Source organism: Eumetopias jubatus, unplaced genomic scaffold (assembly GCF_037043125.1).
Source record: "Eumetopias jubatus isolate StellerSeaLion01/CBP00866 unplaced genomic scaffold, mEumJub1_p1.0 scaffold_11, whole genome shotgun sequence".
Lineage (NCBI taxonomy): Eukaryota > Metazoa > Chordata > Mammalia > Carnivora > Otariidae > Eumetopias > Eumetopias jubatus.
Genome location: NW_028274817.1, coordinates 76,647,472 through 76,664,799, shown reverse-complemented (window position 1 = coordinate 76,664,799; position 17,328 = coordinate 76,647,472). Strand labels below are relative to the sequence as shown.

Sequence of the window (17,328 nt, the reverse complement as noted above, 5' to 3'; positions counted from 1 at the left end):
AGGGTGTCACGTAATACCTTTTCTACCCTGGGCGTTTAATAACTGTTTGATGAATTGAATTTGCCTACCAGAGATTTCAGTTGGATTGATTCGCTTATTGGTATGAAGTCCCATGAACTGGGTATAATCTACTTAGTTCCACAGGTATTGCATATCTACTGAATACCCCCACATGGGGCTAGGTGCTAGAGACAAAAGATTGATAGGCCATTTCAGTATCATGTTCTAATAGCCACAATAGAGGCATTTAGTGCAAGTTTTGGGAGCATGGAGAAGAGCACTTAGTCTAGCTGGAAGTTTGTGAAAATCTTCTCAGAAGAGTGACACCTGACCAGTAAGTATGGACTGACCAAGGAAAGAAAGGCAGAAAAGTCCTCTCAGACATAGAGAAAGGCATAAGCAAAGCAAGGCTGTGTGAAGTAGTTCATGGATACTGGAGCCTAAAGATCAAGGAGAAAGTGAAGCTGAGAAGGTAGGCAGACTGAACTTATCCCAGAGGTGACTGGGGGACCATTGAAGGTTTATTTGTTTATGTAGCAAAAGATACAAAGAATAATATAATAGACATTTATGTGTTTGTAACCCAACTAAAAATATAAAATATTACACATATATTTGAAGCCTCCCGTATACCTCTTCTCAATTCCATTCCCATTTTTCCCTCTCTGAGCTAGCCATTGTTCTGAAGTTGGCAATTATTATCCTCATGCATTTCTCTTCCTTTATTATACAGGTAATGGCTCATTAAGCCAATACCTAGGATTGTTTTACATGTTTTTGAATGTTATATAAATGGAATCATATTAGGTAATTCTTCCCAACTTGCTTTTTTCTCTGAACACTGATTATGAGATTCATGTTGATACATGTTCACTCATTTTACTTACTTTCCAGTATTCTGTGTATGAGTAAATGGCAATTTATCCATTCTCCTGTGGATGTATATTTCATTGAAGAATTTTGAGCAGGGATGACATGGGCAGATGTGTATTTTAGATATATCACTTAGGGTTGAGATGTGGAGGATAGAATTCAGAGATTGAGATTGGTATAGAGCAGTGGTTTGCAAACACTTTGGACTCAGGACCCCTTTATACTTTTTGATATCCCTGAGGACCTCAAGGCTTTTATTTATGTAGTTTGTATTCATCAATATTTACCACATTATAAATTAAAACTGAGAAAAATTTAAAATATTCATTGGGAAGTAATAAACTCATTACATGTTAGCATCAGTAATAATTTTTATGAAAAATAACTTCAAATAAAAAATATAGTGAGAAGAGTGACATTTACATTTTTGCAAACCTTTTTAATGTCTGGATTAATAGAAAATGACTGGACCTTCAGGGCGCCTGGGTGGCTCAGTCACTTAAGTGTCTGCCTTTGGCTCAGGTCATGATCCCAGGGTCCTGGGATCGAGTCCCGCATCGGGCTCCTTGCTCAGCAAGGAGCCTGCTTATCCCTCTGCTTGTGCTTTCTCTCTCTCTCTCTCTCTCTAATAAATAAATAAAATCTTAAAAAAGAAAATAACTGGACCCTCAAATCTGCTTCTGCATGTTGTGATATCATGTCATTTACCCTCTGGAAAACTCCACTGTACACCTGTGAACGAGGGTGAAAAAGACAAATAACTTCTTAGTATCATCATGAGTATAGTTTTGACCTTGCCTGTGCTCTCAAGGAGTCTCAGGGAGCCCCAGAATTCCCTGGACCATACCTTGAGAACTGCTGGTGTAGAGGAGCCAGTTTGTAGGCTGTTGCAAGTAGCCTAGGTGACAGGTAGTGAGGGATCTGAACATTGGTAGGATGGATGGATGGGGAAAGGGAGATGAGTATGAGAGAGGTTTAAGAGGAAAAATTAGAAGGTCTCAAAAGGCAATGTAGAGTCAAGGGGAAGGAAAATAATTGAGTTCCAACTAGGTGCATACTTCACAACCAACCTATGAAGTAGATGTTTAGCTGGAAAATGGCAGACTTTGAACTCAGGTTTATTCAACACAAAAGCTCTTTGTGTTTTTTTTTTTTTTTTTTCAAGATTTTATTTATTTACCTGACAGAGAGACAGTGAGAGAGGGAACACAAGTAGGGGGAGTGGGAGAAGGAAAAGCAGACTTCCCATGGAGCAGGGAGCCCTATGCGGGGCTCGATCCCAGGACCCTGGGATCATGACCTGAGCCAAAGGCAGACGCTTAATGACTGAGCCAACCAGGAGCCCCCAAAAGCTCTTTGTTTTTGTAAAAGTAGTGTTAGAAAGGGGAGACTTGGCGAGGAGGTAATGCCCTTCTAAGAGATGAGAGAGAAGATGGACGAGGCAGCAGAGAGACTCGAAGTTGAGAGGAGGGAAGTAGAAGGAGTTTAATAACCCCTTAAGTTGGTGCAGTTCAGGGTTATGATGGTGGCAGAATGGGTATTGGGAGAGTGGAGGAACTAGAACTTTCTAGAGTCACTGCCAGGTTGGCTGCTCTAAGAAGTTGTGTTTGAGCTGAGTTGAGGCAGTGATGTCCAGAGGAAGTAAGGCCCTCTGCCAGCTGTTATTTTGCCATGTTACCTACAGGATGGATCCATGCTGTGCTGACCCCAGTGGACTGCCTTGCCTTTGGAGGGAACTTCTTACACAGCCTTAACATCGAAATGCAGCTCAAGTGAGTGCTGATGCTGTTGTGATCCCAAGCTGGCCATTCCCATCTGCTAGAGTCCTTGGGTTCTCCCCTGTAGTGAGGAGTGCAGCATAGGAGGAGGCAAGATGATCAGAAAGGAATAGATACTGGTTCCTGATAATGATCAGTGTGAGGATGAATACCCCTTCCTCACATAGTCGTTTATGTGACTTTGGGCAAGTCATATAACCTTTGAGCTCAAGTTTCCTAACCTACAAAGTTGGATTTTACAGGGTAGTTGTGAGGATTAGAGATAATGGATACAAAGCATTCTAGAACATACCCCATGCATAGTAGGTGCTCAGTAAACAGAATCCTTGTTATCATCGTTGTTGTTGTGCCTACCTCTTCTAGAGCCTATGAGATTGAGAAGCGGCTGAGCACAGCAGACCTCTTCAAGTTTCCTAACTTTGAGACCATCTGTTGGTATGTGGGAAAGCACATCCTGGACATCTTTCGAGGTATGGATCCCTTTGCCAGCTGCCCCTTTTACCCTGCTTCCCTGAGCGTGTGTGTGCGCGTGTGTGTGTATGTGCAGATAACCACATCAATGAAGATACAGTACTGTTCCATCGCTGCAGAGATCTCCCTAGTGCTACCCCTTTATAGTCTCACCCATTCTTTCCCCTTGCACTATCCATAACTTCTGGAAACCGCTGATATGTTTTCCATCTCCGTAATTTTGTCATTTTAAGAATGCTATAAAATGGAATCATACATTGGGGCACCTGGGTAGCTCAGTCGGTTAAGCGTCTGCCTTCAACTCAGGTCATGATCCCAGGTCCTGGGATCGAGCCCCATATTGGGCTCCCTGCTCAGCGGGGAGCCTGCTTCTCCCTCTCCCACTCTGCCTGCTTGTGTTCCCTCTCTCGCTGTCTATCTGTCAAATAAATAAATAAAATCTTTAAAAAAAATAAATTAAAAAAATGGAATCATACAGTGTGTGAACCTTTGAGATTGGCTCTTTTACTAAGTATAATGTAAGGTAGAGCATGGATTTTAACTTTATTTAGCAAAGGTGGCTGAAAAAATTGAATTACAGTGAAATTATCCCTATTTGCTGCTAATTAAAGTAAAACTCAATCTGGACAATCTCAGAGTTTCCTGAATGTGCTTCCTATGGGGTGGGGACAAGGCCCAGTCCTGACCAGCCTGGCATCATTATGTTGGTTCCCAGGTATCAGCCCAGGTAGAAGCCAGCCTGCTTTGTGTCCTCTTTTCTGGTCTGTTTTGAAATAGAGCAGCCCCCTTGCTCAGACCTGAGATTCTTCAAGGTAACTTGGACATGAGGAATCCGTTATTTTAGTTACAAAGAACCTCAGAGGCAGGGGTGCCTGGGTGGCTGGGTCAGGTTAAGCATCTGACTCTTGCTTTCAGCTCTGGTCATGATGTCAGGGTCATGAGATCGAGCCCTGCATTGGGCTCTGTGCTCATTGTGGAGTCTGCTTGATATTCTTTCCCTGCCCGCCCTCCCTCCTCTGCTCCTTCCCCTCCTTGCGTGCGTGCACGTACTGTCTCTCTCTCAAATAAATAAATAAATAAAATCTGAAAAAAGAACCTCAGAGTCCAGTGAGTACAGTCTCCTACCCGCTACTTCAAGCCCTTATTCTGCTACCTAGACTGGCTATCACTTAAGTGTTCTATCAGAGGCTAGATGACTAACCAGTTATTGCCTGTTCAGAACAGCTCGGTTCAGTAGAAAATTCTGTATTGAGCCAAAATATGGCTAATTTTCATAACCTCCTCCTGGAATAACTCAGAATAAGGGCATTTATTAATGGCCCTTCAGATCTGTGTAGGTGGCAGTCAAGGTCCTCCTCAGGAGTTAAATGAACGCTCTTATAAGAACTGAGATCTGGAGTTATGCTTAGAACTTTGAGTATTTTCTCTGGTTGCCTGAAAAAAAGTAACAATTCCTTCACTTCACTGCATGGCTTCATTGACCTTCTGCCTTCCACTTTCCCCTTTTAGGTTTGCGAGAGAACAGGAGGCACCCAGCATCATACCTGGTCCATGGTGGCAAAGCTCTGAACTTGGCCTTTAGAGCCTGGACAAGGAAAGAAGTAAATACACATTTTTCTCTATGTCCTCTAGAGTTCTGCCCTCAATAGGGGCTTGCTTTGGGTACATACTTTGGGGAGGTGGAAGACACTGGGGAGACTGGTGGGCTCCTGGGGTTAGAATGGAGGACTGGCCTAGGACTCCTTGGATTACATTTTTAAACCTTTCTCTCTGATTATAAAAAGTAATACATGCTTACTCTAGAGAATTAGAAAAAATGCAGAAGAGTATAAGGAGGGAAAAACATCACCTGCAATTTTAACACTCAGAGGGAATTAACATTAACATTTGGGTATATTTTCTTCTGGTCTTTATTATATGCATTTAAGAAACATGATTGCTATCACTCTGTACATACAGTTTCGTATCTGAGTTTGTTGGCTTATGTTCATTTTCCTGTGACCTCAAAGTTCTCCACAAACATTTAATAGTTAAATGATATTCTTTTGCAGGGTTGTACCATCCTTACCTAACCACTTGTTTATTGTTGCTTTATTTATTTGGGGGGTAGTTATAGAAAATCATGCAGTGACTGCACCAAGCTTTGTCCCTCATCTCTTGATCGGTTCTTCAGGATAGATTCCTAGAAGAGCAATTATTGGCTTAAAGTATATGAAAAAACATAAGGCCCTTGATGCATACTGCCAAAATGGCTTTTTAGAAATAACACCTATATCCATCTGTCCAATTGAATACGAAACAGTTGTAAAAGAGATTAAGGAAGTTTTCTCTGTACTGACTTGGAAAGATCTCCAGAACTTGTCAAGTGAAGGTGTACGACCATGTGCATAATGTGCCACCTTATGTGTTAAAAGGTGTGTCGGCGGGGGGAACAAGAATTATATTTGTATGTGCTTGTATTTGCCTGAAGACACAATCTGGAGGGATGTAGAAGACAGTAATAAAGGTGGTTACCTGTGGGTGTGGGTTAATGGGACTGATGACAGGGACAAATATATATTGAGGCTTTTCAATATGTATCTTATTGTTCGATTTTTGAGCTATGTAAATGGATTACCTACTCAAAATGTTGACTTTAAAAAAAAATTTTAAGAAATGCAACAAAACAGAAGAAGAAATATCAACATGTTCTCTTATGCTTTTGATATTCTTTATAGACTTTTCCCCCTGTGTACAATGGCTTAAGGGGACCTTCCAGCCATTGTAGGCTTAACTTGTACAATCTCTCCATTCTCGTTGCCAACCTTCCCCTCAGATATCCTTGGACTTCATGTTTTGGGCCTTCTCTTCTCCTTGGACATAGCTACACCTGGGCCTTAGCCTAGTCTTCTGTTTCTCCATATCCCTCAAGTGTGGCTACCTTGGGTTTCATTTCTATGCCCCACCCCCACCATGAAGTGAACTTTAGAGGGACTCTGTCCCAGGAACAACAAAAGAGAAGGGGGATGAGTCCTAATTACTCATGCCCTGAGCCAGGATGGCCCCAAATAGCATGGCCAAAGGGAGCTGGAAAAGAGTAGAACACAGATCCGAGGAGCCCATTCTCATGGACATAGTCTTGGGAAATGAAGATGACTTCCATGGGAGGTATTTGCTCCCTCACCTTTCCAGTGCCCCTGGGCCAGGAGGAGGGAGCTATTAAATTTATCCAGCTGGATCACATGGGTTCTCAGACCGCACCCCTGTCCAGCCACCAAAATAGATTCCAGATGGCTTAAAAGAATTAAAAAGAATCAAACCATGGGAAATAAGGTAATGCTGAGGAAGTTTTATCAGTCATCTGGATACAGAAGTGAAGTGAAAACTGGCAGAAAAAATCACAAGGGAAAAGCTTGAGAAATCAGTCTACATAAAGATGTAAATCTTGAGGACTCAAAAAGATTGCAAACATATTAAAAGAGAGACACCCAAGAGAGGTCTCAGCCTGGGTTGCTGTTGAGCTAGCTATGGACCTGTAGCTGCTCAGCCCTGAGCTCTGTCCTCACAAGTGGAGAGACCGGGTTGTCCCTAGGGATCTCCTCCAGGTCCTTGACTTTTTGAGGGGTATGGCCCAAGCCCACCACTGAGTTCCTCACACCCCTGGTGTGTGAGGTTTTGCAAATATTTCCTCATAGTCTGTGGTTTGTCTTAACAGTGTTTTTCAAAGAGAAGCTTTAGTTTTTTATTAAGCCCAATTTATCAGTTGTTTTTCTTTTAAGGCTCATGCTTTTCATGTCCTCAGAAATCTTGGTCTAACCCAAGGTCACAAAGATTTTCTCTTCTGTTCTCTTCTAAAGGGGTTATAGTTTTAGATTTTACATTTCAGCCTTTGATCCATTTTGAGTTTGTGTGTGTTGGGGGGCGGTACAAGATATGGATTGAGGTTGTTTTTTTGCATATGGATATCCAGTTGGTCCAGTACCAGTTGTTAAAGAGACTACCCTTTCTCCATTGAATTACCTTGGTACCTTTGTCAAAAATCAGTTGTCCATTTATGTGTGGGTCTATTCCTCATGCCTTTTGTTTGACAGGCTCTGCCAGACCACGAGGATGAGATTCCAGAGACAGTGCGGACCGTACAGCTCATTAAAGATCTGGCTAGGGAGATCCGCCTGGTGGAAGTAAGAAGCAGGGGAGCAGGGGAGGCGTTTGGGAAGGGCTCAAGGCTCAAGTGGCAGGTCAGGCTTCTTCAGTTGGCTTGAGAGCTCAGGGGAAGGGTTGGGAAAACCCCACCAAAGACTCTGTTTATTCATTTAAATAATTATTGTGCACCTCGAGTGTGCCTCACATTAGGCTAGGTGCTTATAATACATAAATAATTCATTGTCTGCCCACAAAGAACTCAGAATCTTGTAGAGGACCCTGGGCAAAGTCCACTGTCTGAGCCCCAGTTTCCTTGTTTCTAAAGTGGGGATAATTATACCTACTCAGGGGTTGTTAAAAGGGTTAAATAAGGTCATACAGGCCGAGCACTAAGTATAGTCCTTGGCACATAGTAGGTGTTCAATAAATTCTGATGGTGGGTCATGGTAGTTGTGGGTGGAGGTCATAGTAGTAGTCGTTGGTATTACTATTTTGACTCAGTCTCTGCATTCTACAAAATGACAGTTCTCCCAGGTTAAACATGATTACAAAGCCATCTTTCAACAGGTGGCTTATACCACGAGGCAGTAAGGTGTAGATGGTAAGAGACTCAGAGAAACTTGGATTCCGGTTCCTGCTCCGTCACTTGCAAGCCTTTCAGAGCCTTAGTATCCTTATCTGTAAAGGGGGAATTACACCACCTTTTCAGAGTTTTGTTAGGCTCAAGAGCTAATGTATGTAGAGCCCCTCGCACAGTGCCTGGCAGAGTAAGTACTCAATAAATGTGAGCCATTGTTATTAATAGACTTTGCAGCAAAGAGAGAACTCGGTGTGGGCTGGTGAAGTAGCAGAGGCACCAGAGGAGAATTGGACTTAAGGAAGTTTAAACTCTCCTTTAGCTCAGGAGCTGTCAGTTTCTGTGTAGCACTCAGGCTATAGGCACTAAGTCTATGCTGAAGGGTGGTCAGAGTGAGCTACTGGGAGGTTGGGCTTCTAGCCTCACCGCCTGCAGCATGTTTCACTGCCTACACCATAGCTTACATTGTCCACCTCCTACCTCCTTTTCCTCCATTCCCATCTGTCAGAATCCTTCAGAGTTTAGTTACAAGGCCTACCTTTTCTCTGGCTCTTTCCACTTAAACCAATTTTGTATATACAAAGCTCTGGGCTAGTTAGAAAAGGACTTAGAGATGGATCATGTCTGGTCCACTGGCTTTCAAATGTTTTAAAATGATGGAACTTTTTTTTTTTCGTCAAATGAGATCTTACCTGGAAGGTCAATGTGCAACCAATCAAAGCATAGCCGCTGTGAATAAGGTGAAGGCGAGAGGCTTCATCTTCCACATGTTCCTCTTGTTTGCCTTCCACCTACCTCCAGTCTTCAGGGCTCCTCCCAGGAAGTTCAGAGGAGCCACAAGGCATCTCTGAAAACCACCTTTCCAGTCTGCTCCTTTAATGTTGTAGCCGAGCAAACAGGGCCTCGGAGTAGTCCGATCACTTACCTGAGGTCACAGCAGACTTCGGACCAGAACCTGTCTCACATCCCGCAGTCCTTAGGGTTGGCCCCACACCGTTTAGTACTCAAGTATTTTCTGTCTCGTGCCAGCTGCATTTGGAGTCTTGTCTCCAATTTTGACAGTAGTGCTGGGCTTTTTCTTTGCTCGTCTTCTCTTTACTTGTCAATGGCCGGGTGAAGGAATGCCACCCAGTAAATTCTTGATGATCAACTCGTTGTGAAAAAACTAGGGTGTGCATCTGGATGTGGAGCATCTGGAAGCCGCTTCCACGGCAGTACTGCCAGTGCCATGAACAGACCTCTGCTCTTAGCATAGAGAGAACCCTGGAGTAAGCGCTAACCCCGTCGTGTACTGATACTCTTGTAGGATATCTTCCAACAGAACGTTGGGAAGACGAGCAATATCTTTGGGCTGCAGAGGATCTTCCCAGCTGGCTCCATTCCCTTAACCAGGCCAGTCCATTCCACTTCAGTATCCATGTCCAGGCTGTCACTGCCCTCCAAAAGTGGTTCAAAGAAGAAAGGCCTGAAGCCCAAGGAACTCTTCAAGAAGGCAGAGCGAAAGGGCAAGGAGAGCTCAGCCTTGGGGCCTGCTGGCCAATTGAGCTATAATCTCATGGACCCATACAATCATCAGGCACTGAAGACAGGCTCTTCCCAGAAAGCAAAGGTGGGTGCTGGCCCATGGGTTCAGCCCAGCCCTTTTGGGTCCCTTGGAAGAGCAGGGGATCGAAAGGATTGTCCTGTCTTCCCACCTCCCTTAAGGCCCCTGGTGTTTGGCTACCAGTCCCACTCATTTAACAGGCATTTATTGAGATCTTGTCTGTGCTGGGCACTGTGATAGGTGCTGTGACCTTAACCCTCAAGGGGCTGACAGGCTAGTGAGAAAGACAGGCATAAAAACAAATGAGTGCAATGAGGTATTGAGGATGCCATAATCAAGGGTGTGTGGGGGACCCTCAGACACAGAGGGGGGATGAGTTTATCCGGGTAGGAGTGATGGTCAGGAGCTCTTCTCAGAAAACATGACACTTGAGCTGAATCTTGAAATGCTGGATGGGAATGACATTTAAGAACATGGCATATGAGTGTCAGGTTGGAGTCTTGAACAGGTCCTTAAGAAAAGCCCTTCTCCAGGGCTCTACCTTGCTTCAAGATTGTGGTGCTCTCCATGGGCACGTGAAGATGCTCTCCCTTCTTTTTAGGGAACACGTTTTGCAAGATTGATAGGTTTCCCCTGAGGTAGCCATACGTTCTCAACCTCCTGTTCTTGTGATCATTGGGGGTGGGGGTGGGGGACAGTGTAGCAGGAGGCCTTGGTTCAGGTGGTTTTAACAGTGAACTCAGCCAGTGAAACCGGAAGGAACTGGTCATCGTGATTCACATGGGAGTCCCAGACAGGTGACAACTGAGCCTCCTCCTTCTGCAGTTCAACATCACTGGTACCTGCGTGAATGACTCAGAGGATGACTCGCCAGACTTGGACCTTGATGGGAATGAGGGCCCGCTGGCCCTGTTGATGTCTAATGGCAGGTGAGGTGGGAAGATACTGGGACTGTCAGTGGCAACATGTCACTGAGACAGGACATGGAGTTGGGACCTGGGGCTGGGACATGGGTGGGGGAGGGACTGTATTTGGGGAAATACCCAGATATTATCGGGTATCATTGCTTAGTTCAGAGAACCATGGTAGTGTGGGAGAGGCCTGGAATCTAACTGGCAATCTAACAAGAAAAATCTTGTATGAGTTTTAGAAATTTCAGAAAGTCAATGGGTCAGAACCACTGGCAGAAATAAGAGGGAATATAGCATGCTGATTAAGAGCATTATTTTTTTATATGCCTTTTGCTATTAGATTTTTAGGAATTTTGCAGAAATATTTACATAGGTGTGTTAAGAGAAATGTTCAGTGTTTCAGTGTTTACAGCATCGTTGTTTGTAAATAGTAATTAGAAACGTGTTCATCAATAAGGGTTGGTTAAATGAATCATGGTACCTCTGTAGAATAGAATACCATGTAGCTGTTAGAGAGAATGAGTTTAATATCTGTTGGCATGGAAAGGTGTCCAGCATATATTCTTAAGTGAAAAAAATCAGGTTACAAAATAATACATAGTAATAGTCCTATTTTAATTTTTAAAAGAAAGGTGTGTGTGTGTGTGTGTGCTTGTGTAGAAAAATGGCATAGAAGACTTCTTTATTTTTAATTTAACTTTTTTGAAGAGGTTTAAAATTTAATATATGCAGCTTAAAATTGAAAAAGTATGCAGCAATATAGAGTGAAAAATTTTTTTCCCCGCTCCTCCCTGTTCCCCAGCTCCCCTCCCCACAGACAACCAGTGTCAATGCTTTTCTTTCTAGAGATAATCATACATATTTATGCAAATATATTATATATTTTACACTTGTCACACTAAACTTGTAAGAGTAGTTGTCTCTGGAAAGTAGGATAGGGAGCCAGGAGAGGAAATTTTCACTTCAGTAGCATTTGAATTTTGTACAATGAGCATGTATTACTTTTCTTAAAATAATTTCTAACAGAATATTTTCTAAAATAAAAGCGTTCACAACAAAAAGCATAGGCTTGGGAATCAGACAATCCTGAGTTTGAGTCCCAGCTCTGACAAGAATTCACTGTGTGACCTTGGCAAGTTAATTAACCCTGCACCTCAGTGTCCTCGTTATATCTCTTCTATAGATAAAACTTTTACCCTAGGATTGTTGGAGGACTAAATGAGATAATGTATGTTGAATGCTTATCACGGGGCCTGGCACATAGTAAATGCTTAATCAATGGTAGCTCTTACAATTAAAATGTTGAAGATGAAAGATGATGGTGGTAGTGGTGGTGTTGATGGTATGGGTATAGCCAGAAGCTAAGTAGATCATCAGAAGCCCTGAAACATGTAGGGAGGCAGAGGAAGACAGTAAGAGGGATCATCTGGACACTCAGAACACCAGACAGGAGCAGTCAAGAGCCAAGGATACCTTCATAGCCTTTTTGTGGGAAAAGGTCTTCGGATCCCAAGGGCAAGTATAGTAGGTCCACCTGGCCGGGAAATAAGGGACAAGGGAGTGTGAGAGTAGGGAAGATTCTGAAAGCAGCAAGGCTATTCTTTGGGTTTGAGACCTAGTAACTAAACAATAATAGAGAGACCGTTGAGCATTGCCTTAGTCTGTTGTAGGTCTCCTGGGGAGGAAAAAATTGAGAGTCCTAAGGGTCCAGCTTGTAACAGCTGTTGAGGACACGTGACATTTTCCCCTTTCCCACTAGTCTTTTTTTTTTTTTTAAGATTTTATTTATTTATTTGAGAGAGAGAATGAGATAGAGAGCATGAGAGGGGAGAGGGTCAGAGGGAGAAGCAGACTCCCTGCCGAGCAGGAAGCCCGATGCGGGACTCGATCCCGGGACTCCAGGATCATGACCTGAGCCGAAGGCAGTTGCTTAACCAACTGAGCCACCCAGGCGCCCCTTTCCCACTAGTCTTTATGCTGCTTCTATTACCTCCTGCAGCTGCCAGAGACTGCAGTTAAGTGAACCTAGAGAGACAAGATACAGAAATATTTACAGACAATATGATATTACATCTGGGCTTTTCTCCAAAATCATCCAGGGTTTTGCAAGGACTAAGGTGTAGATGAAACAAGATTGGCTGTGTGTTGGTAATTGCTGAAACGTAGCTGGGTGAAAGATACATGAGAGTTAGTTATACTTTTATATTTTTGTTAATGTTTGACAGTTTTCATATTTAAAAGTTAATAAAAGATCAGGGTATAGGGGCACCTGAGTGGCTCAGTCATTAAGTGTCTGCCTTCGGCTCAGGTCATGATCCCAGGGTCCTGGGATCAAGTCCCACATTGGGCTCCCTTGCTCGGCGGAAACCTGCTTCTCCCTCTCCCACTCCCCTTGCTTGTGTTCCTGCTCTCACTATGTCTCTCTCTGTCAAATAAATAAATAAAATCTTAAAAAAAAAGATCAAGGTAGAAATAGCTGCCATTTATTGAGCTCCTGCTCTGCATCAGACTTTATTTTAGCTGTTTAGTACATTATTTTATTTAGTCCTCACAACAACCCTGAACAGTAAGTGTTGTTATTTCCATTTTATTAATGTGGAAACTGAGGCCCAGAGAACTTAATTATAAGGTTAGCTACCGTTGGGCACTTGCCATGTGTTGGTCTCTGCATTAGCTCATTTAATCCTCCTAAAACCCTGCGAGGTAGAAGACAGGTCAATTTAATGTCAGCCTATTTACTGAAAGCCAGTTCACCAAATGACTGCTGAATGTACATATCAAGTATACTGATTTACCAAAGCTTGTTTCTTTTCTAACTGTAAGTTTTATTTCAGCAGTTTGTACTGATTAATACTATTTACCATATGTAATGGGATTACTTAAGCCATTTTTTGTTTTTCCCATTTCCTTTATATATTTTTAACAGCTTTTTTGAGGTATACTTTACATACCATACAATTAACCTGCTTTAAGTATACAATTAAATGACTTTTAGTAAATTTAAAGAACAATGCAACTATCACCACAATCCGATTTTAGAACATTTCTATCACCCCAGGAAGATCCCTCATACTCACTTATACCTTTGATTCTCTTCCCCAGGCCCAAGCAACCACTAATCTACTTTCTGTCTCTAGATTTGCCTTTTCTAGACATATCATATAAATGGAATAATATAATGTGGTCTTCTATGTCTGGTTTCTTTCACTTAGCATAATGTTTTTGAGGTTCATCCATGATGTAGTGTATATCATTAATTGGTTCCTTTTTATTTCTGAATAGTACACCATTGTATGGATATACCACATTTTGTTTATTCATTAACTAGTTGACAGTTATTTGGATTGATTCCACTCTCTGTCTGTTGTGGATAATGGTGCTATGAGCATTTGCATACAAGTTTTTGTATGGATGTATGTTTCCGTTTCTCATTTAGGAGTAAAACTTCGGGTCACATGGTAACTTTATGCTTAACTCTTTGAGAAACAGAAAATTTATTCTGAAGTGTCTGTACCACTTTACATTCCCACCAGCAGTATACTGGCTAACAATTGTTATTGTCTGTCTTTTTTATTATAGCCATTCTAATGGATATTAAGTGGTATCTCATTGTGGTTTGGATTTGCATTTCCCTATAACTAATGATATTGAGCATCTTTTTGTGTGATTATTGGCCATTTGTATATCATCTTTAGAGAAATGTCTATTCAGATCTTTTGCTCATTTTTAAATTGGCTTGTTTATCTTATTATTGAGTTCTAACAGTTACTTAAATGTTCTGGATACAAATCATTTCCCAAGTAAATGATTTGCAAATATTTCCTCCCAGTCTTTGGCTTGTCTTTTCATTTTTTTAGTGGTATCTTTTGAAGCACAAATGTTTTGAATTTTACCTAATCCCAGGTCATAAAGATAGTTTCCTATATTTTTTTTCTAGAAGTTTTATAGTTTTAGCTTTTACATTTAGATCTAGGATCCATTTTGAGTTAATTTTTGTGTATGATGTGAGGTAAGAATCCACATTCATTTCTTTGCATGTGATATCCAGTTATCCAGTTATCTCAGCACCATTTGTTGAAAAGACCATCCTTTCCCCACTGAATTGCCTTAGCATCTTTGGCAGAAATCAGCTGACCGTAAATTAAAGGGTTGGTTCTGGACTCACAGCTGTGTTTCATTGATCTTTTTGCTAATGTCACGCTACCTTGACTACTATTGCTTTTTAGTAAATTTTGAAATTGAGCAGATAAGTCCTCCAACTTTGTTCTTTTTCAAAATTCTTTTGGCCATATTAGGCCCTTTGTATGCCTATGTACATTTTAGTATCAGCTTATTAATTTCTATAAAAGAAATTAGCTGGATTTTGATAGGGATTGCATTGAATCTATAGACCAGTTTGGGGGGAATTGCCATTTTAACAATACTGAATGTGACTGTCTTTATGTTCTCCTTCTCTTTCTTTTTAGTACCAAGAGGGTAAAGAGCTTATCCAAGTCTCGGCGAGCGAAGCTCACAAAGAAGGCAGACAAGGCTAGGCTGGTGGCAGAACAGGTGATGGAGGATGAATTTGACTTGGATTCAGATGATGAACTACAGATTGACGAGAGATTGGGAAAGGAGAAGGCGACCCTGATAATAAGACCAAGTGTGTACCTGTTCTTTCTTGTTCCTTTCTTGCCCATTTCACATGTTTTGGGTCCTCTTGATAGACCAAAGGCCTTAGGCCTGAGCTTGTTGACATTCTGACTTACCAGCTCTTTAGGCTTCCATGTATTCTTTGCTCTAGAGAGTTATTTATAAAACAATTCCTAACCTCCCTAAATTAGTTGTCTGTGGTCATTACTTTTAGGAAAATTATATTCTTTCTTTTTTCCCCTGGATGTTTGGCTCAGATGCTAATCTTAGCTTCACAATACGTGAATTTCATTATTTTCTAGAATTTCCCCGAAAGTTGCCCCGTGCGAAGCCTTGCTCTGACCCCAACCGAGTTCGTGAACCAGGAGAAGTTGAATTTGACATTGAGGTAGGAGCCTGCCCTGTTGTCTGGTCTTCTGACATTCTGGTTATAGAGATAGAAGACAGATTGTCATTCTAGTTAGGGCGGGGGGTCGGGAAAGATACCCTATGCATTCAATTCCTAAAATATTTATTGAGTGAAAGATGGTGTGCTAAGTGCAGTGCAGCTGAGCATATAACAGGAAGACCATAATTGAGTTGAAATATTTTAAAAATCCTTTAATGCAGGGTAGAATAAAAGGCATTGTGATGTAGCAGAAAGAGTATCTGATTTGGAATATCTGGTTAAGACCTTACACAACTTATTACTTTCCTGAGCCTTAGTTTCCTTACATGTAAAACAAGTTAAAATACCCACCTCACACACACACACACAAAATAATAATACCTACCTCACAAAGACGCTATGGAGATTAAAATGAAAGAGTGAATATTCTGCTTAGTACTTGGTCTATATTTGGTGCTCAGAAGATATTAGCATCCCAAGTGAAAATGTCAACACTGTACTGGGGCCTGACCAGACCATCCCTCAGCAGCTGAGATTATATCCTCTTTCCCCAACAGGAGGACTATACAACAGATGAGGACATGGTAGAAGGGGTTGAAGGCAAGCTTGGGAATGGGAGTGGCGCTGGTGGAATTCTTGATTTGCTTAAGGCCAGCAGGCAGGTGGGGGGACCTGACTATGCTACCCTCACGTGAGTACTGGCTTTCATCTTCCCTTTTCAGGTGATCAGACAGCACACCCTCTCACCCCCACCCAAAAGGCTAGATCAGCCAATCAGCAGATATTTATTGAGACATTTAAAGGGACAAAGAATTAGCAAGGGCATTTGGGCTGAAAGAATAAAGTAGACATGAAATCCATCCTGAGGAACTTGAGATCTGACGGAGAGTAGATGTATAAACTTCAAGGGGGATTAGTTTTGGGTTCTTTGGGAGTTGGAAGAGGGGCTAGAAGAGGCATGGAAGGAAAACTGGGCCTTTTCTGGGCCCTGTTTTTTTAAAAAATGAAAGAATTCAGCATGGGTGAACAGGGAGGGAGGTGCACCCCTCTTTTTGCCACCTTCCTTGCTCTCTGTGGAAAGACTTGGGGCAAGAAGGACTGGCCTTTACATGAAAACAGTCTTTGGTATACTATCTTGATCTGTTGGTTTAATTTCTGGTTTCTCATCTAGAATGGTCCTCTTCTCCTTCCTCCTGCCCTAACTCCCGTAGCTATTGTCCCTCCTCCCTGACTACTCTGATGACTGGTTTCCTCCAACAACTAGAGAAACTCCCTCAAGCATTTCTCCTCTGTCCCTTGCAGCGAGGCCCCTGCCTCTCCCAGCACTCAGGAGGCCATCCAGGGCATGCTGTGCATGGCCAACCTGCAGTCTTCATCGTCCTCACCAGCTACCTCCAGCCTGCAGGCCTGGTGGACTGGGGGCCAGGACCGAAGCAGTGGGAGCTCCAGCAGTGGGCTGGGCACAGTGTCTAGCAGTCCTGCTTCCCAGCGCACCCCAGGGAAGCGGCCCATCAAGCGGCCAGCATACTGGAGAACCGAGAGCGAGGAGGAGGAAGAGAATGCCAGTCTGGATGAACAGGACAGCTTGGGAGCATGCTTCAAGGATGCAGAGTATAGTAAGGGCAGCCGAGCACTTGGGTCCAGGCCAGAAGTGCTCCCCCTAGCCCCAGTCTCAGACCCAGTCCCAATCCAGGACAGCCTGTGACAACAATGAGCAAAGACCTTGCCTTAAGCTTGATGCTTGCTTTCTCTGAGTCATGTTTTCTTCATCTGTAAAATGGAAATATCGACAGGTTGATGCAAGAATTAGAGATGATGCTTGTACAGAGCACCTGGCAGATTGTCTTGTTCATGGAAGACCCTCAGAAATTAATTAGCTGTCATTCATTTTTTTAAAGATTTATTTATTTATTAGAATATGGGGGTGAAGGGGAGAGGGAGAGAGAGAATCTCAAGCAGACTCTGCACTGAGCGTGGAGCCCAACACAGGGCTTGATCTCACAACCCTGAGATCATGACCTGAGCTGAAA

General features: G+C 42.6%; 1 protein-coding gene across 5 annotated transcripts in view; it reads left to right on the top strand.

Annotated features, from left to right (window-relative positions):
- The window catches only part of PHF8 (PHD finger protein 8), an 87,088-nt gene that overhangs the window by 32,471 nt on the left and 37,289 nt on the right, over positions 1-17,328 (top strand). For 3 of the 5 annotated variants that reach the window (XM_028092867.2, XM_028092866.2, XM_028092869.2), the window contains exons 9-18: positions 2,558-2,645; positions 3,015-3,121; positions 4,632-4,723; positions 7,193-7,282; positions 9,128-9,430; positions 10,190-10,293; positions 14,742-14,920; positions 15,213-15,298; positions 15,856-15,989; positions 16,601-16,914. In XM_028092867.2, the coding sequence (XP_027948668.1) occupies positions 2,558-2,645; positions 3,015-3,121; positions 4,632-4,723; positions 7,193-7,282; positions 9,128-9,430; positions 10,190-10,293; positions 14,742-14,920; positions 15,213-15,298; positions 15,856-15,989; positions 16,601-16,914 (1,497 nt within the window). The remainder of the gene's footprint in view (positions 1-2,557; positions 2,646-3,014; positions 3,122-4,631; positions 4,724-7,192; positions 7,283-9,127; positions 9,431-10,189; positions 10,294-14,741; positions 14,921-15,212; positions 15,299-15,855; positions 15,990-16,600; positions 16,915-17,328) is intronic. The other 2 variants (XM_028092868.2, XM_088028780.1) reach the window with 1 other exon arrangement.